General features: G+C 26.1%; 2 protein-coding genes across 3 annotated transcripts; one reads left to right on the forward strand and one right to left on the reverse strand.

The window, feature by feature from the left end:
• Nucleotides 1–559: 559 nt before the first annotated feature.
• Nucleotides 560–6,945, forward strand: LOC112592864 (MKRN2 opposite strand protein). Of its 2 annotated transcripts, none has more exons than XM_025337023.1 (5): nt 560–706; nt 1,682–1,832; nt 2,782–2,859; nt 2,936–3,142; nt 6,228–6,945. In XM_025337023.1, exons 2-5 carry the CDS (start codon nt 1,687–1,689, stop codon nt 6,457–6,459), a joined length of 663 nt encoding a protein of 220 aa, XP_025192808.1. In that variant the 5' UTR covers nt 560–706; nt 1,682–1,686; the 3' UTR covers nt 6,460–6,945. The 2 variants fall into 2 exon arrangements, with proteins under 2 accessions (XP_025192808.1, XP_025192806.1); XM_025337021.1 differs by having other exon boundaries at nt 560–700.
• A 696-nt stretch (nt 6,946–7,641) lies between these two features.
• LOC112592868 lies at nt 7,642–17,582 on the reverse strand. Its single transcript, XM_025337029.1, has 3 exons — nt 17,448–17,582; nt 9,161–9,323; nt 7,642–8,161 (listed from the first exon to the last, which is right to left on the reverse strand). The coding sequence occupies exons 2-3, from the start codon at nt 9,306–9,308 to the stop codon at nt 7,812–7,814; spliced, it is 498 nt and encodes a 165-aa protein (XP_025192814.1). The 5' UTR covers nt 9,309–9,323; nt 17,448–17,582; the 3' UTR covers nt 7,642–7,811.
• Nucleotides 17,583–22,481: the final 4,899 nt, after the last annotated feature.

Below are 22,481 nucleotides of genomic sequence, written 5' to 3' on the forward strand. Positions count from 1 at the left end.
TAACAATTTGGGTCTCGTTGTTGTTTTATAAAGACTGTAGGTATAAAAAAATATTTATAGATTTAAAAATTATTTCTTTCCAAATGTAATAGTGGTTGCTTATACTTTCTATAATGTATACTATTTTGTATTTTTATCATATTATTTTTAATAAACATATTACATGATAATAAATAGACATTTATATTAAACATTACAAATCATAATAGGTAGGTACGTTAAAACATATAATTATATTATTATCGAATGGGAAGTATAAAACGTGTTTAACAATTTTATTATATATATTCTTCACATATTGTCTACTGTCCATACACCTTAAATGGCATTTAAAAATAACTAAAATAATTATTATGGTTATAAATTATAATTATAATGGTTATAGGTATAATTATTAATTATTCAATATTAAAAAATTAATTATCAATATAGTCAATATTACTTATCAATTATCATAAATACTATCTTCAGTAGTTCAGTCTACATGTTGCTTATTATGTTATCAATTATCACAATATCTCTTATCATTGTAACAGTGTATCAGTTTCAAAATTTAAGCTTTTAATTTTTTAATTTAAAATTTTTTAATTGAAAGTAAATCTTAGTTGTAACTATAGCTTCTATTAATTTTTTACAAAAATTGTTGTACACTATAATATTAATTACAATTGGTTGGCACTATCAGATTATCTCTAAACTGGTAAAAGTAAAAATATTTAATAAAACAATTTTATTTCATTAAATCATTAAAAATCATTTAAGTTTTACTTATATCAGTTAGAGCTTTAGGTGTAGGAATCAAAACCTAAAATATGAATTATTTTCTTTACTCAAGGAAAAAAATATGTTTGGTTCCTCTGGATAAGTAGTTTCTGCTTTTTTTTTTGTTCTAAGATAATTTAGTGTCTTTATTTTTCTTCACTGTATTTTAAAATGAACTTATGAAACAAATTTGTTTTGATTATTAAATTATTAGTATTATACAAATGTGATTTAATAAAATTTTTTTATTGCTATACCTACATATTAAAATTGTTAGTGGTTTTTTTGTATTAAACTTGATTTAAAATTAATTAATTGATTTTTATCAACGCTTAAATTGGTGAGATTATTATTTTAATTGATTATCTTTGTGTTTTAATTTATATATCATAATATGTCATTATGTGCGTTAATTATATAAAATGTTATTTTAAGTTTAACAACTTTTATTTGAGTATAAAAAACAATAATTATAATATTATAGATAATGAGTAAAAATAATATGTGGTAAGGACTAATAACCATGTTAATTATTTGTATTAAGAAGGTTCTATATATATTCTGAATTGGTTAAGTATTTATTTTTACTTTTTATGTATTATTGATTACTAAGCTTATAATATTATACATATCCACTATTAAAACCTCTGTAAAAATGCTAGTAAAAATTATATTAATTGGTGTTGGTATTCATTAAAAATTCGCCAATATTATACTATAATAGGTACTAATTGATATAAAAATAAATCTATTGCCAACTTATTACTTCTGTATAAATATAGCGTTTGTTTGAGAGTAGAGTTCAAATTTAAATTTTGCTGTTAATGATAAAATATTTTTATAAAAATTAATGTTTTTTAATTTTTCAATAGGTTTTAGAGTTTTACAAATATTTTTAGTGCAATTTTTTTTGTTGCAGATTTTATGATTCAACCTATTGTCATGAATAATGATTCTGGTATAATTAGCTTTCAACATTGTAATCACAAAAACATATATTGTATAAACATTCCAACTAATTGTCCTATTTGCAAAATATGTTTAAGAAATTTACAGAACATTCCAATCAGGTAAACTGTAAAATATTTTTTTTTTCCTTAACATTCAAATATCTTTAATGTTGATAAAATCTAAATCTATAAATTAAAATCTATTTAAATAATAGACCAACTTTTTTGTTACAAAGTGTTATTTTATCCATATCTAACACTCAATATGCTTTTATCAACTTATAAATATAATATTAAGTTAGTTTAACAAGATCCTTAAAATGAGTCTATTTTAATTACCAGAATGGTATGTTAAGCTAAATAATAATAATCCTAAAAAAAATATGCATGTATTATTTATATTAAATTATTGACATAGGCGTGTGCACAGAGCAAGCCGGTCGAGCCAGAGCTTGACTGGAATCTTTTTAAGGGTATAATAAAATTTCAACCAGATACTTATACTAATAATAAATCAATACATTTTTGGCTAGATTATATGAAAGCAAATAATTACATAAAATCATTTAATGAATTTTTCACTGTACTGAAATCATTCAGTGTAATACATACCAGTTACAAGTTGTTCCTGGAAAATAGGTATTTTCTTAATTAACAATAGTAAAAAATAAATTAAGGAGTACCATATTATATCAAGACCAACTTAATAGTAAATTATTAATGATTACTGAATCAAAACTAAAGCTAGTATTAATTTTTACATGGTCATTACTCATTGATAAATTCAAAATAGTATGGGAAATGCGTTTTCATTTTTTATGCACAATTTTATTGGTGTATTATTGGTTTAAATATTCACATACTCCATGTATTAAAGAATTAAATTCATGAAATTTAATTATAGCACTGTACTGCTTTGTTTTAAGTTTTAAATTTAAAATGACTAAAATGACTTTAATATGTTTAATCTTAAGTGTATTATACACTCTATTGTACAAATCTGTATTAATAAGAAACAATTCTTCAAGAAAAATTTAAAATTTTAAAAATTTTAATTTTTTCTTTTAAGAGTTCCTTATCCTTTTGTAAGAGCATCTCAGCAATCATGCTCTGTTATTGTAAAGCCAACTCGAGGTGATTTTTTAAAGTGAGTATATTTAAAATTATTATTATTTAATTTGACATATCACAATACAAAAATATCTATCTTACAATTTTACTAGTAACTACCAATTAATGGATGATTTACATATTGGAGTAACAACTTCAAGAGGTACTGTTGTATCATATGATTGGGAAGGAATCATTGAGGATACAGAAAATTGGCAAGGATGCTTAGTTGTGTTTCAACTAAATGACCATTGTATGGAAACCCATTGGGATACTACATTAGCAGATATAGTAAAAAATGAATGTTGGGATAGTTCTAGGTTTGTTGATTTTAGATTAAAAATAAATTTAATTATCATTAGCAGTAAATTGTTATCATAATAAATTATATAGTGAGGAGAAAGAGTGTTTGACAATTTTACAATTTTAATAATATAACATGATAAAAATAATTAAGTTTTTGCTTCCTATACATGAAGTTACCCAAATACACATATTTAAATTTAGTCTTATCGAGTTCAAAATTTCATTAAATAATTGCAAATTTATTTTTGGCTGGTTAAATTTTTTTAAATATTGTAAATTTTATAATTATTGTGAAGTTATTAACAAAATTAATCTGTTTTTTTTTTTATTTAATAAGAGAAGAAAGAAAGAAAAAGTTATAATATATTTATATCTTTAAAAACAAATACATACATATATATGTCGTAACCACTTAATGAAATTGATCTTTTCATGAAAAGATGACCATTTCATGAAATGGAAACGGATTTTTTACACTTCGTAAAATTCGAAAATATTTCACAATATGGTCACTTTTTCATGAAATGGTCACTCTAATTTAACATCGTGTAATTTTTTCACAATGTGGTCGTTCACTTTGTGTATTGAAAATTGAAATACAATATTTATTATACACGTAAATTTACAAGCTTTGATAAACATAAATGTAAGTTATTTTTATCTAAAGTTAACTGAAGTTATTATATAGGTATTACATAATATATTTATATCTATTATAGCTATATTTTATAAATATTTTTAGATAATTATTTTATTTTATCAATAAATTTTTAAAAATAATTTTAGCGTTTAAGACTTTGAATTAGGTTAAATCATTGATTTTTAAACAATTTTCAAAGTTTGTTAAAATTCAAATTTATTTCTTTCTAATCAGTGTTAATGCTTGATAGGTTGCTTATTTTATACTATAATGCACTAAATGATAACAATAATTTGTCTTAATATCAAAATTGTATTGTACATATTTCAAATACCTCCACATTCATTAAAATTAATTTTATTTTTGTCTTTCAAAAGTAATGAATTTGCTTTTAAATTTAGTTTACCATACGATACATATCTTGATGGCTCACTTAAACTATGTATTTTTCATACTATACTATTTTTACTTATTGAACAAAAACATATCACATACATCTACTATCTAGTTAAAAATTAAAAATTGTATAGGTACAATAGGTAGGTAAATTTTATGTAATGTATTTTACTTATGTTCTGTAAATATAGTGTGACTATAATGTGATCTATCGACCTATCTATCATTTATATAATTATTACTATACAATTTATAGTGCATAGCTTAGTTTATCAAAGCTTGTACATTTACGTGTGTAATAAATATTGTATTTCAATTTTTAGTACACAAAGTGAACGACCACACTGTGAAAAAAATTACACGATGTTAAATTAGAGTGACCATTTAATGAAAAAGTGACCATATTGTGAAATATTTTTGAATTTCACGAAGTGTAAAAAATCCGTTTCCATTTCATGAAATGGTCATCTTTTCATGAAAAGATTAATTTCATCAAGTAGCTACGATATATATATATATCTAGCTACCTATATGATATGAATATAAACATAATATTATACATATATAAAAATATAAGTCAATTGGGCATAGTTAGCTAAATATATAAGAAATGGATTTTCCATTAGTCTAACTTAATGAGCAATTATTTGTAACTAATTTTCTATTATATGGTGTTATTTTTAAGTTAATAAAAACAAAGTGAAATACCAACTTCATAATAGATAATATCTTAATATTATTTTGTACTTAATATCTTATTTTATTTTAAATTTAAATTTGTAGGTTTAACAATTTAATATAAAGATTTCTACAAAGTTCTTTTTATTGAAATTAAATTAAGCAAAAGCTACAGTTTTATGACTGTTTTAAAATCAAAAGTTGACAAAATTTGTTATTTTATTGAAATATACAATTTAAAATAATAAAATTAATTAATATGAGCGGCGTTTGATGTTCAAATTATTATAAATTTGCTAAGAATAGGTTTTTTTGTATATAATAATTTATCATTGAATCATAATTTAACCACATCTATTACAGTGATACACTCAAGACGTATTGTATAACAGATTGATACCCACTTACTCACATTTTTTAATTTTTTTTTCTTAACTTTTTTTAGTAAAAAAAATTTGAAATTTAACCAAAAGTTCCTCATTACTTTTTAATTTATCAATTAAAAATTACAAAAAATACATAGCCAAAATATTTTTTTATAAAAGTTAAGATAATTTTGATAAAACCCTGAACATTTATAAATTATTTTGTAATTAAAAATTCTTAAACAATTTTATTTTTACATTTAAAATATGAAAATGTATTACAAGATTCTCCATACATTTTTCTATCCTATATTAAGACTAACATTTATCGGATATTTGAATTAGTTTTATTTAAAAATATTGAAGATCATAATCATGATTTTTTATTTATTAGCATTATAGTTGCGTTAAACATTTTATACGTTTTGAAATAATTATTACATGAATAGTTTTGTTATAAGCCATCGATTGTTATAAGAATATTATCCAGGGCCTTTCGTAGGTTTTTATATTTTAATTTTGAAGTAAGTTATTATCATTTTAATTTTGAATATGTTTTGTAAAGTTTAGAAGTCCTGAATAATATTATCTTTAGATTTGATAATAGATAAATTTACTCTAATATTAAAAATATCTGAGTAAAATGGATTCTTCTTTACGTTTGATTTGGTATGTTATGCCGTTATTCGTTAGTAAGATAGAATAAATATATACTGGTACGACTTCTTCTATTTATAAGAACTAAAGATGTTTTAAGTTGTTAGTAAATAGGTAAATCAGACCTCCCTAATGCTTGACCTCGGAAAGGAAGACATTTTTATTACACAATTTAGTACAAAATACTACTCTAGAGTCTAGATATCCAAAATTAATCGATTTATTATTATTATTTTTTTTTTAATAACATTATATTTATTTTATTTTATTTTGAATTTTATTATTATAGAATAAATTATAAACACATAATAAAAATAAACCAAGGCTCAATAGGTATTGATGAATTTGTTTTTTATTCAATAGATACAACGAAGAGGATCACAATTGTTTTTCGTTTATAATAGCTTTTATTAAACAGTTTTACAACTTCAAATCACCGGTACAACATATTGAAACGAGAGAAGATTTTGCAGAATTATATGTAGCTCCAACTACGATAAAAGCTTATAAATATATCTATCTTTACAGAAAAATCACTGAAAATGGTTTCTATATTTACAACCAATCGTCGAATGAAATATTGTGTACGCAATAAAATTAAATGGTAATACAATTATTACTGTACGTATATAAAGTTTTTCTTTTTTATGTTTAATATGAATATCGTTTAATTTTCGTCAATAACCAGATTAGCTTAAAATGATTGAAGAAGAAATACATTTTATTTGACAGTATTGATTATAAAAATCTTGAGAGTGTATATCAGAAAGATTTTTAAGGAATTAAATGTAGGAGATAGATAGTTATATAATTTTGACGAAATTGTGAGATATTTTGCGGCGCATGTACTGTATTAACTGCCGGGTAATCTCAATATTTACTCAAAAATGAGTACATTTGTTGTAAATATAATTTATTTTATTTTATACAGATGGAATAAAATTATCTTTATTTCTTAGAATGTTTTTTTTTTAAGTTTTAAAGTTCTGTTTAATGTACGTTTAAAACTCTAAAATAATAATTAATAAAGACTATATAATTTTCAATTATGAATGAACAAATGTTTGTATCAATAAATTTATTAAAAATCCTTCTACAAAAGTAGGCTTGAATATTCATAAAATCCACCTTTTTTTAATTATATTGTTCAATTCTAATTCTATGGTTAAATATGAAAACATATATATTGATAACTTTTGTTTTGTTGTCATAACATACTCTCCAATAAGTTTAGATTTAATGCTTTGTAATTTGCACTATAAATAAAAACATCTAGTACCTGATATGAAACACTTTGTGCTTTGTGGTCTGAAACACAAATACCTTTGTCTCCAATGGGTTAAATATTGTACTAAGAAAAATAATGAAGAATAGTGTTCTAAGCGTTACAACCCACCAATTATATTCTATCTTATATAATATATATATTTCGTGCGCTTTGATGATTATCTACCAACAGATAGACATGCGCGTCTATACAAGGTTTAATATTATAATTTTTTTTTGTGTTATAGTTTAGGTGCAATAATAATAGATAAAATGAAATAAAAAAAATTGATTAATTAAAAACTTAGTTGATTTTTTTTTCACGATTATACACTAGTAATTAATTAATAGGGAACTTTATCAAAAGTATAATTATAATATATAGGTACCATCAAAATTATAACATTATTGACATTTTAATCTAGTAATATGTGTATATGTTTTATAAATACACGTATGTATATATATATATAAATATACAAATTGTACAACAGATTTTTTTTAAAACGTTTCGTATACAGTGAGTCGTGTTAAAAAAATAAAAAAAAAAATAAAAAAAATATAGGTAGGCAATATTAATAATAATGAGAAGTGCGCGGGGCGATGTTGTGGGGATGATGACTGTAGTGCGAGGGAGTGTAGGGGTTGAGGGTTAACAGATATTTCACATTTTCCTCATCATCATTTTTTGGGCTTTTCTGTGGATGTGGTGGTGGTACTGTCAGCGCCGCCATCAGCTGATTCTGAGTTCTCAACTACCGTAAGCTCGGGATATTCGAGCTTAACGCCGGGTTCGCATTCGAACACAGGACAGCAGTCTGGGAAACTAGCTGTCTTGTTGGTCTTTTCGGACAATTTGCACTTGGGGTTGGACTTGGGGTATGGACCGCAGTCTTCAACCAGCTCTAAAAGTCTGTCGGTGCCCTCGCCTTGTACGCAAGTAGAACGGCCGCAGAATGGTGATAGTTCCCATGTGTGTCCTGGCTCTACAGTGGCGCATTTGGTCGACGCGAAACATAGTCCGGGAAAATCTGTAAGGTAGTAACATGTGTTACGTTATTATCATTGTGTATGAGTAATATTATTTAAGACGATGGGAAAACAATTATGTTTCGATTCCAAAGTCTAACAATATTTCTAACAACATTATATTTTCATACTATCTTTTAAAATGAATATTGTATAATTATAAAAAATAAAACTTATGAAAGTGTATTTTTTACTCAGTTGTATGTAATAATTTTGATGATTAAAAATTAAATTTATGAATGTATAAACATACAAATGTTGTTATTTTAATTGTAAATTTTAAAGAAAACTATAATAGCCAAAAAGGGAAGGGTACTTTTTAACCGAAAAGTGTGACGTTTACTAGTAAAGCAATAATAATAATTATTAATTACCTACAATCTACTTAACATACTGATATAGGTACTAATCATATAATTTGTCCTTATAATTGTATTTTCTTTGTTTTATTGTGAGTTTATGATTTTATAAAATATGTCGTGTTTATAATCAGTCACAATTAAAAACATCAATGCTCTTGAGATTTCTAATTTGATTTGCGAATAACTAAACCCGTATCAAAATACTGTTAATGGAAAGTGGTCACACTTTTTCTGTTCGATTAAGGCCGTAATGCTGGTATTGTTTTATGGATAAACGAACCTTCGCGTTGATCTAACTGTGTACCTACTACTAAACCAGCAACATTTTAGTGACAACCAAACATGGAGAAAATATTGCGGTGACATGGTGTTCAATTGTAGATTGTACAAAAATGGATAAAATAATACCAATAATAATAATAATAATAATGCATAAGACAAGGCTAAATTATTAATATCATATAAGGTAGTGAATTTGGATAGTTGCTGTGAAGTTGTTAAATTTATCTTAAATAAATCACTTAAAATTCTAAATTATACTATATTCTAAACAGCGTACTTGATACTCCATAAATGTTATCCATTATGAATTAAGGTTAAATGCATTTAATTCGATGGATTAAAAATATTTTAACAAACCTCTTAGGACATCAGCCGGTATTAGCCTGCGGTAAATCCTGATTGTTCCTTCGGCTTCCGGTGCAGGTGTCGATGATTTTTCATCAGCTGAGAGTGCAATTGCTGCCACTCCTAACACAACTGCCAAAACGCTCAGTCTGTAATCCATTTTGTTTCGATAGGACTGAAAAGAATAAATATTTATTATTACTTTTTTTTTTATAATATATTGTGATAATAATTCTAGAATATTTATTTAAAATTGCATTATCAGAGATAAAAAAATCTATTAATACAATTAATAGTTAAATTGAATATATATATTTAATTATGATATAAATATTTTGCCTTTTCAATTATTAGTAAATTAGTAAAATACATAATTTTTGACATTTTATAATAATCAAAATATTAATTGTTTACGAATTACGACACTAATTATTATTAATATATGCGTGGTGCACACACATATTAGATGAATGTACCTACGCGGTAGCCGATGTTCGTGTTTTAGGTAGGCATTTTAATTTGAATTAGTGAGTGAAAATATAATTGTGACACTAATATTTCGTGAACACGAATTGAATTAGTAACTAGTGGAACAGCTTTAGGTTCTATATACCTGTACATAAAATTCGTTATTCAATTAGCCGAGTGTTGCGAATATAAATCGAAAATCGTGAATGGGAATTGAATATAAATACGAAGAGGTTACAATACATATTTCGACTTAATGTTTAGATGAGAAATAATTCCAATAAACATTATGTATACTTATTTTCAGTAATTTCTTGTCATTCGTTTATGGCGGCAGTAAGAACGTCTTACCGCCCAGATCATCGGTTATAGGTTGACTGTTGAGATCCCAAAAATTATACAAAGACGATTTCGTTTACTCAATAATTATTATTTTGCAGATTATAAATATTGTGTTCATAATGTTATTTTATCAATAAATAATAAGGCTGATGAATTTAAAGAAAAAAAAATGAACTTATCTGACTAGTATTTGTTGAAGAAATAAGCATTAATTTAGAAATTCAAAGTTTATCACTTTTTTTTAACATAAGAGTTTTATTAAAATTTATCTTAACTTTTTTCATATTATAAGTAGTGTCTTTATACCTTTTAAAAATAAATATCAAAATATTTTAAAATATTTGCAACTATGTTACCAAAGCTGATAATCCAAACATATTCACTACAGTAAAACTACAAGAAAAATAGTTTAAAATTATTAATTTTTAGTAACTCTGTGCAATGATATTTTATTCAACTGAAATATATATCTAGGTAATATACATTTTTACTTAACTTTGTCATGCTTTAAAATATTTCGTTAAGCTTACATTGCAGTAAAAAGTAATTGGTTAAGTTAAAAGTTGTATGAGAAACAAAAACTTTTAACATTTAAACTAGTTAACGTCCAGCCTCGAATTTAATGATTATACTGCAGGTGACATTTTACGATATAATTTGTATGTTCAAGTTTGAGTGTCTGAATAGTTTGAAAATAATAATACCTATATAAGTTTAAAACGAGTAATAATACCCAATAGGTAGTTTGTTATTGATATAAATCTCAAATGATCACTTCTCGCTATTACTTATTCGTTAAGTCGTTGCTTATTCTTCATTTTAATCAATACCTGTACGACACGTTCGGTTTTGAGTAACATTGTTATCCTGGGCAGGTAAAACATTTCCGACTGTATAAATAGTGCTTGGTGAATTCGAATGATCGCGTTAAAATTTAAAACTTATTATAGGACTAACGATCATAGCGTAGGTAGTAGCACACATTAATTATTTAAATGCGTATAGCGTGTACGTAGTATTTTATATTTTTTTTTACTTAATACTTGGCTACCGATGTAATATATAAGATAGTATATGTTATTAAATATGTGCGCGCAAGTGTCCTCCGACGATTCGCCGAATACACAGCGCTGATATACGTATAATATATTTTGCGGCAATGAATGGTTACTTTCTCATCATTAATATTTATATATTATTACAATTATTCGCGTAATAATCCGGTGAAAGGTTATAACAATAATACCCAAGTATGGGTATAATAATAATAATAATAATATTATTATTATTTCATGGGTGTATTTACACGATTCACGTCTGAGTTCTCGAGCTCGTAAAATGCGGTTATCCCGATTTGATCTGTTTTTATCAGGTAGAAATCTTTATGCAACATCGTCTTGATTGATATCTGTTCAAAAACGTTGATTCGAAAATTATCGTTGTTTCAACGAGCTGTTGCATTTTATATTTATCATAGGCAGGTGGTATTGGATGCAAATTGTCTATGGCATTTCTAGGGCGCTTAAGCACCAAATAAAATCTTGTAAATCACAGGTTTATAAAAAATGTATAATTCAAATACTTATAAATAATAAAATAAACTATGAACCAACATTAGTAAAATATTACTTATATATTATTATAGTGCATTTTGGCCCTGGGTTACGCTAATCAATCTGTTCTTCTTATTAAAATTGTGCATTTTATTTGATTTACCAAAACAGATCGATTTAATATTATAAATATATATATATATATATATACAACATAGGTTTATGTGTTAGCGTGTGCGTGAGCCTGTACACATATATACTTAATATATTCTAATGCGTGTGTGCACAACGCTTTCACTTCCAGGAGATAAAATCGAATCACGTCCACTTTCAAGGACTAACTGTATTATGCAACTTCCTTCAAGGTTTCAGTTTCACATTTAAATTAGTGAAATTATCGTCTGTTTCGAACTCGTTCGCTCGCGTTGCCGTATTCTGCGGTTCACTGATCGTCCTCCCCTTCTGCTGTAGCGAGTTATAGACAAATTGATTTTTTCCCGTATTGGTAGGTAAAAACCATGTTTATTGTCGTGTTTTTAACATCTCCGATGTTACAAAATCGATTTGAACAAAATCGTTTTCCGCCCGACCATGTATAATACACCTACCGTTCTGGTTTCACATTCATTTCGATGCGGCTAAACGAATGATAAAAACTATGTAATAACAGGTATGACATTGTTTATATATGATTCTTGATAAACGTTTATGGATAGGTAGACAATCAGGCCGGTACTTCTGTTTTTCCCGTAGGTGTGATTGCGATTTTAGATTGTAGTTTGCTGTAGAGAGGGTCTTATTTGTTTTCAATCCGCTTCGAGTGTATTTTTGCTATACACTTATACATACATATTATATAATATGATTAAAATGGTTCTGTAGTCTTTTTATAGTATAAGTATACAAAACGGGTCACTGTGTTTTTCTGATTTTATATAAAGCTAACACAGAAAAATCCTGTGAAGTATATTGTGGTAAAATACGTGTTTGAGAATCAGAGAGTATCACAATAATTGCTCCTTTTTGAAATATATCGTTATCGTAACTTGTATTAATATATTTTATTGCATAGTGAGTACTGATTAGGATTGAAGTGTGTATAATAATATTATACTTCATGAGATTGATGAATCTGTTTGGCCGGGCCTGCTCTATATTATTATGTTTCATGGTTTACATTACAGTTGTCCAGAATGATTCTCTCGATTCCAATAATGGATATGCGCTAAAATAAAAAGAAAGACTTTGTATCGTCAAGTCGGTGATGGTGACGAGCGTGCTGTAATGAATCGACCTATAGTATACTGAATATTCCTTCGCTGTATAAACATAAGTACATATATATTGTAATATATATTACTGCCTTATTTTAATAGATCTACCAAAAATGTAATTGATTTTTAAATAAATCCTCTCTCAAAAATCTGCATAATGTAGGTATTTGGCATCGACATTTTTTTTAGACTATATGGAAAAATCCTAAAACAAACATATCTTATGGATAGTATTATATGTATATAATATACGACCCTTACGACAAATAATAACAACAACAATAATTGTTGAACATATTATGTAAATATGTAGTACTCGTGCATGTATAATAGACAGTATTGTAGGTACATGTACTTACATTGTACGTGTGAGCAAAAAACGAAGGTTTAAGCAAATACAATAATCTTATAATTATTTTATATTTTATTAGTCTATACAAATATACGATGACGACTTTTCAAAATATCCAAGAGAAATTCTGCATTATGACAAGATTAAGATTTGTTTACAGGGAGTGACTTGTTTACGAGGACGAATCCTTGGGGTCGCTGTCGATCGGTTAGCGTCGCCGGCGGGCCGTGGCGACGAATGGTTTTTGTAATTTTGATTTCATTGTTATTAATTTCGTTCCTCTCGCCCCTTGAGATGCGGCTTCGATGACGATATCTAGAAAATCCGCAGAAAACCGTGTCCGGTTTCTCTTTCTGAACACGGACTCAAAAATCGGAACAGTTTCCGGTTTCATTAATCGTTTTATTTACGGTAGGTACGATTTGCGCGTGTTCTAATATCAAATCGCAAATGATATTTTGATGTATAATAATAATAATATATATATATATACAGAATACAATAATTATCAACGTGGTGGTAAGTTTAAAGATAAATCCGGATTTACAGCTACGTGCCTACGTCGTCTATCGTGTCGTGTCCAAAAGTTGAGCACGGCACAACTACGGGTAAATCATGATTAGTGAACGATACTATGATTAAAATGGTTAATCAGAATACGATACAAGGGACTGTATCTGTAGCTGTGAATCCAGCCGAAGTCGGGAACCGTACCTAGTATACCGTGATATATTATACACATAAAAATGTGCGTTGAACCTTGGTCCAAATCCTATGTGTGCCGTGGTTATTGCGAAAACGTCATCGTCTCGTCATACTCATTGTTGTTTCATCGACTGAGTCGAACGGCTGATTATTATTATTACTCATCATTGCACGCGACGTCGTCTTTGTTACGTATTATTATTTACAGGTAATTAGCGCACGTGTCCGGTCTCCGGCACTCGGCCGAAACCACCGATTTCGATTTTCAGTTTTCACGGTCATTTTTGTATGTATTATTTTCATTATTTTCATTTGATATTTTATCATGACGTGATGTATTGCCATCGTCGGTGTATTAAAAAAAAATATTTGTGGTCAATATTGATAGATAGATTAGGTAGTGGTTTTATAAGGTTTTTTACCATTTATGTACTTGGTTAATAAATTATACAGCGATGTAGTTGATGATCGGAAGGTTTCTGACCGTTTTACATCAATAGTAAACGCATAATGAAACAAAAATCTCGAAAAAATTATCATTTCGTTCGCCACGGCTTATGACATTTAGGTCACATTAAAAAAGAGAAGAGAACGTTGAATGACATTAAATAAAAGTGAAAATAATATATTAATTTGTAATAAAAATAATTTATAAACTTTTAATTGCCAATATATATATATATATATTTTTTTTTTGAATACCTGCGTGAATTGACTCTAATGAAAACTAGTAAAAGTGTAAAACTTTTTTGATTGTTGTAAAGCATTACGTCTTCATCCTATTGTCTAAAGAATAAATTTTAATTTTCATACGACAGTTGTCTATTGAGATTTCTACCGGAGCAAAGGTGCTATTTATTTTAAATTAAAATAGAAAGTGTTTTCCTTAAAAGTGTTATGTTAGTAGGTGAATTACTAATTATGTCCTATTAGTATTTATTTCTATTATTTGGTTGTACCTCCGTATAATAGCTACATTATACTTATTTATCTGTAGATTATCTATTGTTATGAATTCTGCCGGTGTACGTATATCTAACAATTATAGGACTATTGTGGAACAAATAGGACACGAATATACTTCAAATAAATGATTGATTAGAATACTCACAACATTTGATTTAAGCTATGACTGGATTTTTCATAGTTTATAAATGATGTATTGTTGGGAAGTAAGATTTTCATTAAAAATAAAGTGTAATTTAGATTCAAATATCACTGTAAATTATGTATTTACCTATACCTATGTAAAATAAATAAAATTATGAACCGCAATCGTCGTTATGGCCATATTTATGTTACATTACCTAATTGTCATCTTAAGATATAGATTAAACATTTCACTTACGCCAAACGCTTTTTCTATTCCATTAGCAAGATATCAAGAGCGGTAAAACAATTAACAAGATACGTATTATAATATGAAAGATGCATAAGCAGTAGCAGAGAAACAGATTTTTGACGTCGTAATCCAATTATCGAATCATATATCATTTAGACTTCTTTTAACTTATAAATGGGATACTTTCCAGTAGTAAATTAACCTAGTTAATTTTATTTAACTTAATACATATTACTATTGAATAGATATCTACAGTAAATATACGGCGTGTATACACCATATCCTTATTCCGATGATTTCAATGAATTACGGATGTTAAGATTGTTAAGAAAAAAAAATTAATTAAGCAATCATTATTATGTATAGATTAAAAAAACGAGTATTTCATTAAAGGTACTACAGTCGTATAGATGTCGTTTATTTGTATGAAATTTCGAAAATTTTGATTAGAAACTGAATTGTTATGAAATATATCTAAATAATAACAATTAACAAGTACATGATAATCAGTAGGTATCGCCTTCAAAAAGTAATCACCTTCAGTAATTATTATTGTTATTTATATGTAAAACGCCCTGCTGTTTACTGTTGATTAATGATATTTTAATGTTCCTTTATTCTCGACCAGTATGTAATTTAAATTTTGAATGCTAACTATTTCAATTAGGTTTATGCAATAAATACATTATTATAAGTCAATTAATAAAAATAAAACCTTGTACATTTTGTTTAACATTGGATAATTACCATTGTAATTATCTCATAGGTAAATAAACATTTAAAAGTACGCGGTAGTCATAATAATACGAGTGTTCTAAACAACGTCTGATAAGTTTTGAAAATTATTATTTATATAATATGTACAATAATAATCCGTATTTTTATATTTTTATTTTTCTTGGGTAAGTTATAATTAATATCAATTAGATAATTATTAAAAAAAATTCCATATGATAATGCTCATATAAAAATAGGTATTATTTTAAGCCTAATTGAAAATTAAATAAATAACTTAATAAACATTCCGTGTTTTTTTTTTTTTTTTTAATTGTATGCAGTAAATATAATAAAAATATGAGTTGATAGTTTATAACATTAATAATTCAATCATTTTTCGGGAGTAAAATATAACTGACAGGTATAAATTTTTAGATATTTTTAGAAGCGTCATAGCAATATAAATACAAGGTACCTGTGTATAAATCAATTAGTTTTATTATATCGGACGAATGGCTTTAATAATTTTATCCGAGATTATCTTTGAATTTAAAAAGTTATTGGTAATCAATACCTTTGTGTTGAGTAGGCTATAATATAACATCTCATATCAAATAATATTCTGAATTAAATATGTACGATTTTTTCTCTCTTAATAGTAGGTACATTAAAGCATCAAAATAATAAAAATTCTATTTGCCTAAACAAATTTTTTACAATAAAATGTTTACGATCAGCTGCTAAAAATTGATTAATGTATGCTATCGGCAAACATCATATTGGTTTTATGGATTTATAATCATTGAGATTATAATAGAAGATAGGTAATAATGTTATAAATTAAAGTATTAAAAATTCTAAATCGTAAATGATATAATAATAGTATAAAATTGTATAGGTCGGGTTTAATCGCGGCTGACACGCGATATGAGTGTTGTTGTGCATTTGTATTAAACGCATCTTGAGAAAAAGATATAAAGCGCGCCTATAATAATAGAAGTTAATACTAACATCATCGTGCGAAAATCTCGAGTATTTCAAATATAACAACGTTAACGACTTGCAAGTATAGCTACGGACGCGTTTTTTCTTTCGAAAATCCGCAGATTCATTGTAAAATGATTACCAACACAATTCACGGCGTAACACATCATATATTAATAGCAACGTTTACCTCTTAAGTTGCCGGTAAGATCTATTTTTCTTTTGAAATGTACGAGTATACAATAGTACTATTTTTACACTTCCCTCGGAAGAAGGATACCTATGGTTGATGATTATACCAGTGATTAGGTTATTGGATAGAGTTTAATTCGTGTTTATATCTAATATTATTTTATTGTTGAATGTTTACGCATAGAATGACATACCGAATTGGGTTACACAGACGTAACCATGTTATACATAATCTGGACGATCTTTAGTTGTATTATAATATGGGATATCAATGTTAATAAAAATGACAGATTATTATTTTACCAATGTTAATAAACAATAATTATTAAAATAACCTTAATAATACAGTATACATGTAAATTATACTTACGTGGACGTTGAAGTGTCTGTTGCCGAGTTATATAGCGGAGCTATATATTTTCTATGGATAAGTCGGATCCGACGGTGTTGACCGGGCGGAGCAGCTTCGAATGATATCTGTATGTAACAGGTATGATGTGCTGTTTTAAATGAACCACCTCAAGACCAGGTCTGATTGTTTTATATAGGTACATACAGGTGACGGGGTGGTGGTGGGGACGGTCGAAATCGCAGCGGCGGAAGAGACCGCCTTCGCAGTGCATTATTATTATTAGGTATTATGATTATTGCTAGTGACGGCCGCAGTGGGGAACTTTGGGTTATATTATTAAGTACATAAAATATTATTTTATTTTTCTTACGAATTACGAAAATGCGAGTAATTACTCGCACATACATGCAGATAAACGTACATACATTAATGTATAAACTATGCACTATACATACGCGTTATTTAGTATAAAATACTTAGTAGACCTTTACACAGAGGGCTAACTTAAAATTCTTAGTTTTGAGTTTAATCAGTGACGTGATAAACGATATTTTTACTTTAGGCAAAGGGAAATGATTGTTTTATAATTTTATTAGGACCTATAGACAAACATAAAATATTGTTAAATCAAAGCTATAAAACTTCATTTTTCGTAGCAATTATTTTTACGTTTCGCGATAAGTCTTTTACTTTTTAATTGTCTAAGATAGTTAACAAAGTATGTATTGTTCGTTAATTGAAGTGTTAGACAATTATAGAATAAGTTTTCTGGTTTCTGTTTTTTAAAAATTTATATTATTTTGATGTAGTTTATTTATTTTTAGTTATTGTAATACACAATATTCTATTTGTATCTGTATTTTATCTATTTTTTTTACCTATTACCTTCTTGTACATTCATACGTTTTTCTCTTAATATTTTTCTCATCGTTATGCCGACTAGTTGTAGCTATCATGACGTTTTCTACGTATATTCATGAATTATTTATTAGTTTATCAATTCCAGTTCGCTGGAGCTACTTGTTTAAATTATAAATTATGATCATCATTATTATGTATTACGTATAAACTTTTCGAAGAAATATTAAGGTTCTATTGCAGTATTGTCGTGTAATATTTTAGTTTATTTAATTTTTTTTTTTTTGTACATTGTATTTCTATATTTATATATAAACAACATAAATATTATTTAGATACCTTGTTCTATATATAGGTATACATGTATAATGTAAAACTATACAGGTTAATAGAAATAATTATATTAAGTTATTAAATTTAAAGTTAAGTCAAACTTATAAATCAGTTTAAAAAAATAAAATATATTCAACACAACTTATTAATTAAAATATATATATATTTAAAATATATACCTGTGCATTATATAGTAATTATGTAACTTTTAATTTCTTAAATAACTATCAACCATTTTGCTCAATATTCATCCTATTTATAGCTATGGTGTTTAGGCAATACAATATTTAGATGTTTGTCTTTACTAAATTATTAAATATTAAGAAAAGTATTTATTGTTGTAATTTATAATAAGCTATTGAATATTATGTATAAAATTGTGTAGGTAATTAAATAAAAAGTATTTAATTAACTTTTATTATTTTTATAATGTTTATGGATATTTAACTATAAATATTATTTTTTCAATGAAAAGGAATAAGCAAAGTTATTATTTATTAAAATTTATAATAGCCACTTAAACTGGTTAAGTTAAAAAAAAAAAATAATAACTATATCTAAATCCTCACTTGTTAATGATATTAATGCCCATATTTGTTATATGTGGTATACTAATAATATTTGAATAAAATATTTTATCACCAACAATTATTGACATAATAATACTATAGCACTGTTTACAAAAATTAAATAATAATACATTTTCAAAAATATTATATAACTCATATTTTGTTAGCGTTTCAGTGTACTATTTCTAAACCGTATAAAACTTTTTATCCAATTATTTGTCATAGATATTATTGTTATATTATATTATGCTCGGCTAGACTTTTGTCCATTATTTCGTTTTCAATGAAATTATTAATTATCATATTTTCCAGTTGTGGTATGAACCGAGAAAAAAATGTCCAATAGCGACCTTGGAGACAATGATTTATTCTCAATTATTTTATGTAGTACCTAATAACAACTATAAATACGGCATGGTTATTGAACAATATATATTGTACAAATGACCCAGAATGTACTTAATCCGCATCATTGTTTGTTGTAATTTTTTACAGCTCGTGGTTAATCTATATAATTTCCTACAAAATTTTCGTTGGTGATAACAAAAAAAAAAAAAAAAAAAAACAATTCTAGGTTTACGATTTTGTTTTCCCACGTTTTCTCTAGGCACGAGTACCTACTATTTATTCCGTTACAGATAATATTTACAGAACTCAATATAGCTAAAAGTTCTTATACTATTATTTATATTAGTTCAATATTACTATTACTGTTACGCATTATATTTAATAGTAAAAAATACATATATAATGTATCTGATAATTATAGTGCTTATATAAATAAAGTACATAAAATTTCACATACTTATGAAATATTTTTAAACATTTCATAAGAATTTAGGTTTTAAATGTGATTAATGTATTGATTTTCAATAGTAGAATATTGTTTTTATTTCTCATTGTTTCTTGAGGCAATAACAGTGCTTCGATTTTCAATCCTAGGGTTGATTTCTGGTAGAAAATTGAATTCAGTAGATATTTTAGGGGTTGAGAATTACCAGGAAAAACAAAAAATAAATATGGAAAAACGGGAACTCTTATGCAAAACCAATAACCGACAAAAATCAATTTTTTTAGGTGTAACTCTAAATTGAATAACCTTAGATAATTGTAATTTTTATCAAATATTTATGTTAGCATTTTCTGAGTATTGTAAAATATTTTGACACTTTTTGAATTATTTATAGACATAGAAAATTTGAAAATTATTTAGTTATTTTTCTATTAATATCGATAAAACATTTTATGTTAGATCATAAAGCTTAAAAATGTTAAAAGTTTTTCATAAGATAATCATTTACTAATTAAAAAATATCAAAAATATATAGTTAAAATATTTTTTTATAAGAATTTAAAGTTATAATTATGACGAAATTCATCAAGTATCATATGTTATTTAAATGATTTAAAAACACATCTCGAATAATATTTTAGTACTATGATTTGAATAAAAGTTTAGTCGCAATAAACACAACTTATAAGATATTTTATGAGCATCATTCTTAATTGAGTTTTAATAGTTTTTGTATTATAAGATAAAAGTATTATTTTAATTTATTTGCAAGACATACTGAAGTCTTAAACTAAAATAAATAATCAAAAATAGGTATATAAGATGCAATTAATGAAGACTGAAAAGCTAAGCTCTTCAAAAAAATGCAGAAGTTAAGTTCATTAATTCTCTAATATTCTTTATTGTATATTACCTATAATTTAGTACCTAAATCATAATACTGGTTCAAAAAGTAAAAATGTACTTATTTATAAAAAATAATAATACTATAATTCGTAATTACTGAAGAATTACAAAATACGTTTTTTTTTGTTTTTAACTATTCAATAATACTACGTAACACGTTGCTGTCGTTGTTCAATAAATTGTCCCCTGACTATAGTCTTTATAGTTTCTTCGCTCGATTGCTTTCTAGAGATGGTTTTACCGTGTTATATATTATGCATATACAAGTATACAACTAGATCCTAAATGAAAAATACAAAAATATCTTTTTATTATGTTTTCAACATTTTTCAGTTAAAGGGTTGAGAATGAAAGCTTTTAAACAGTACTGATTAAAAAAATTTGATGGGAGCTTCAGCTCCCCCTTTCCGAGTATTTTTCTTTGATTGCTCCTATAACAGCACAATAATAAATAAATATTCAACATGGTTTAGATGGATAAACGCGTAAAAAATAGAAACATTAAAATAAATCATAATACAATATTATATAAAAACATTGTCATGATGGATTTTAATACTCAGCCGTAAATTTTTAGTACCAAAAACGTTTGCTTGCTCTACGCGGTTTTTCTCTGCAGCTGTTGTTCGATATTAAATACTAGTTGACCTGATTCTGTTATTGTATTCAGTGTGGCATTAATATAATGATGGACAAATGATGCATCATGGGATTTAATGACATCATTAAAAAATATAAGAACTCAATTTTATATTAATGGATTGCAATTAAATTATACGAATAATTTTGTTTGAGTTATTTTTATACTTACTAAACATTATTTAAGTAGGTATATTTAAGAATTTTTAGGCACAGATATTGTTTTATGGATTATTTATCGCATCGAATTGTACAATATATAATATGCACTACGGTAATAGTATTATTATGATAATAATATAAACTGCAACTTGATGGCTTTAATGTAGTGAACCGGTTGCCGAGTCTTATGTTGCCCAGTCCTAAAGTCATTATAATATTATAAATAATTATAATACTATAATATACCCAGTCGAATGATTTATTCACAACCACGTGTGCTGCATTATTATCGGACCTTCCGGTCGCGATCTTTCGTACGGAGCAGTGCTGTTATGTATATAAGTATAAAATATATACTTGCAGCTATATTGTATACATATTTGCTTAAGTCAAAAGTTGTTTCACGACGGGTCTAGAGAACTGCACGATTATAAAACAGTAGGTATGTAATTAAATATAATGCTTCTTATTGCTCGTAAGTCGTAATAAACGTGACCAATCCTAATATTAATAGGTACGTACATACAAACCAAAAAAAGTACCTACCATAAAACGAGAGATTATTTGGATCGATACACTGCATGTGATAGATTTATACCTACGTACAAATACACATCAATAAATAATTTCTAGTATTAAAATGTATATTATGCGTTTACTTTCTCCTTAGCTGTAGATATCGTATTATTTTGAAAGTGGCGAATTCAAACTTTTTGCACTTTTCGAATGCCAGCTGTATCAAAACTCAAAGGGCATTGACACATAATATTCAATAAAGCCACAAAACTAAAT

Source organism: Melanaphis sacchari, unplaced genomic scaffold (genome assembly GCF_002803265.2).
Source record: "Melanaphis sacchari strain LSU unplaced genomic scaffold, SCAv2.0 Contig1988_pilon_pilon, whole genome shotgun sequence".
NCBI classification, from domain to species: domain Eukaryota; kingdom Metazoa; phylum Arthropoda; class Insecta; order Hemiptera; family Aphididae; genus Melanaphis; species Melanaphis sacchari.

Bases quoted from the DNA above. Each gene is read 5' to 3' on its own strand.
- LOC112592864 (XM_025337023.1), top strand. From the start codon at position 1,687: ATGATTCAACCTATTGTCATGAATAATGATTCTGGTATAATTAGCTTT. The intron at 2,860-2,935 runs GTGAGTATATTT...CAATTTTACTAG, and splicing joins ACTCGAGGTGATTTTTTAAA to TAACTACCAATTAATGGATG. The intron at 3,143-6,227 runs GTTTGTTGATTT...TTTATTCAATAG, and splicing joins GAATGTTGGGATAGTTCTAG to ATACAACGAAGAGGATCACA.
- LOC112592868 (XM_025337029.1), bottom strand. From the start codon at position 9,308: ATGGATTACAGACTGAGCGTTTTGGCAGTTGTGTTAGGAGTGGCAGCA. The intron at 8,162-9,160 runs GTTTGTTAAAAT...ACTACCTTACAG, and splicing joins ACCGGCTGATGTCCTAAGAG to ATTTTCCCGGACTATGTTTC.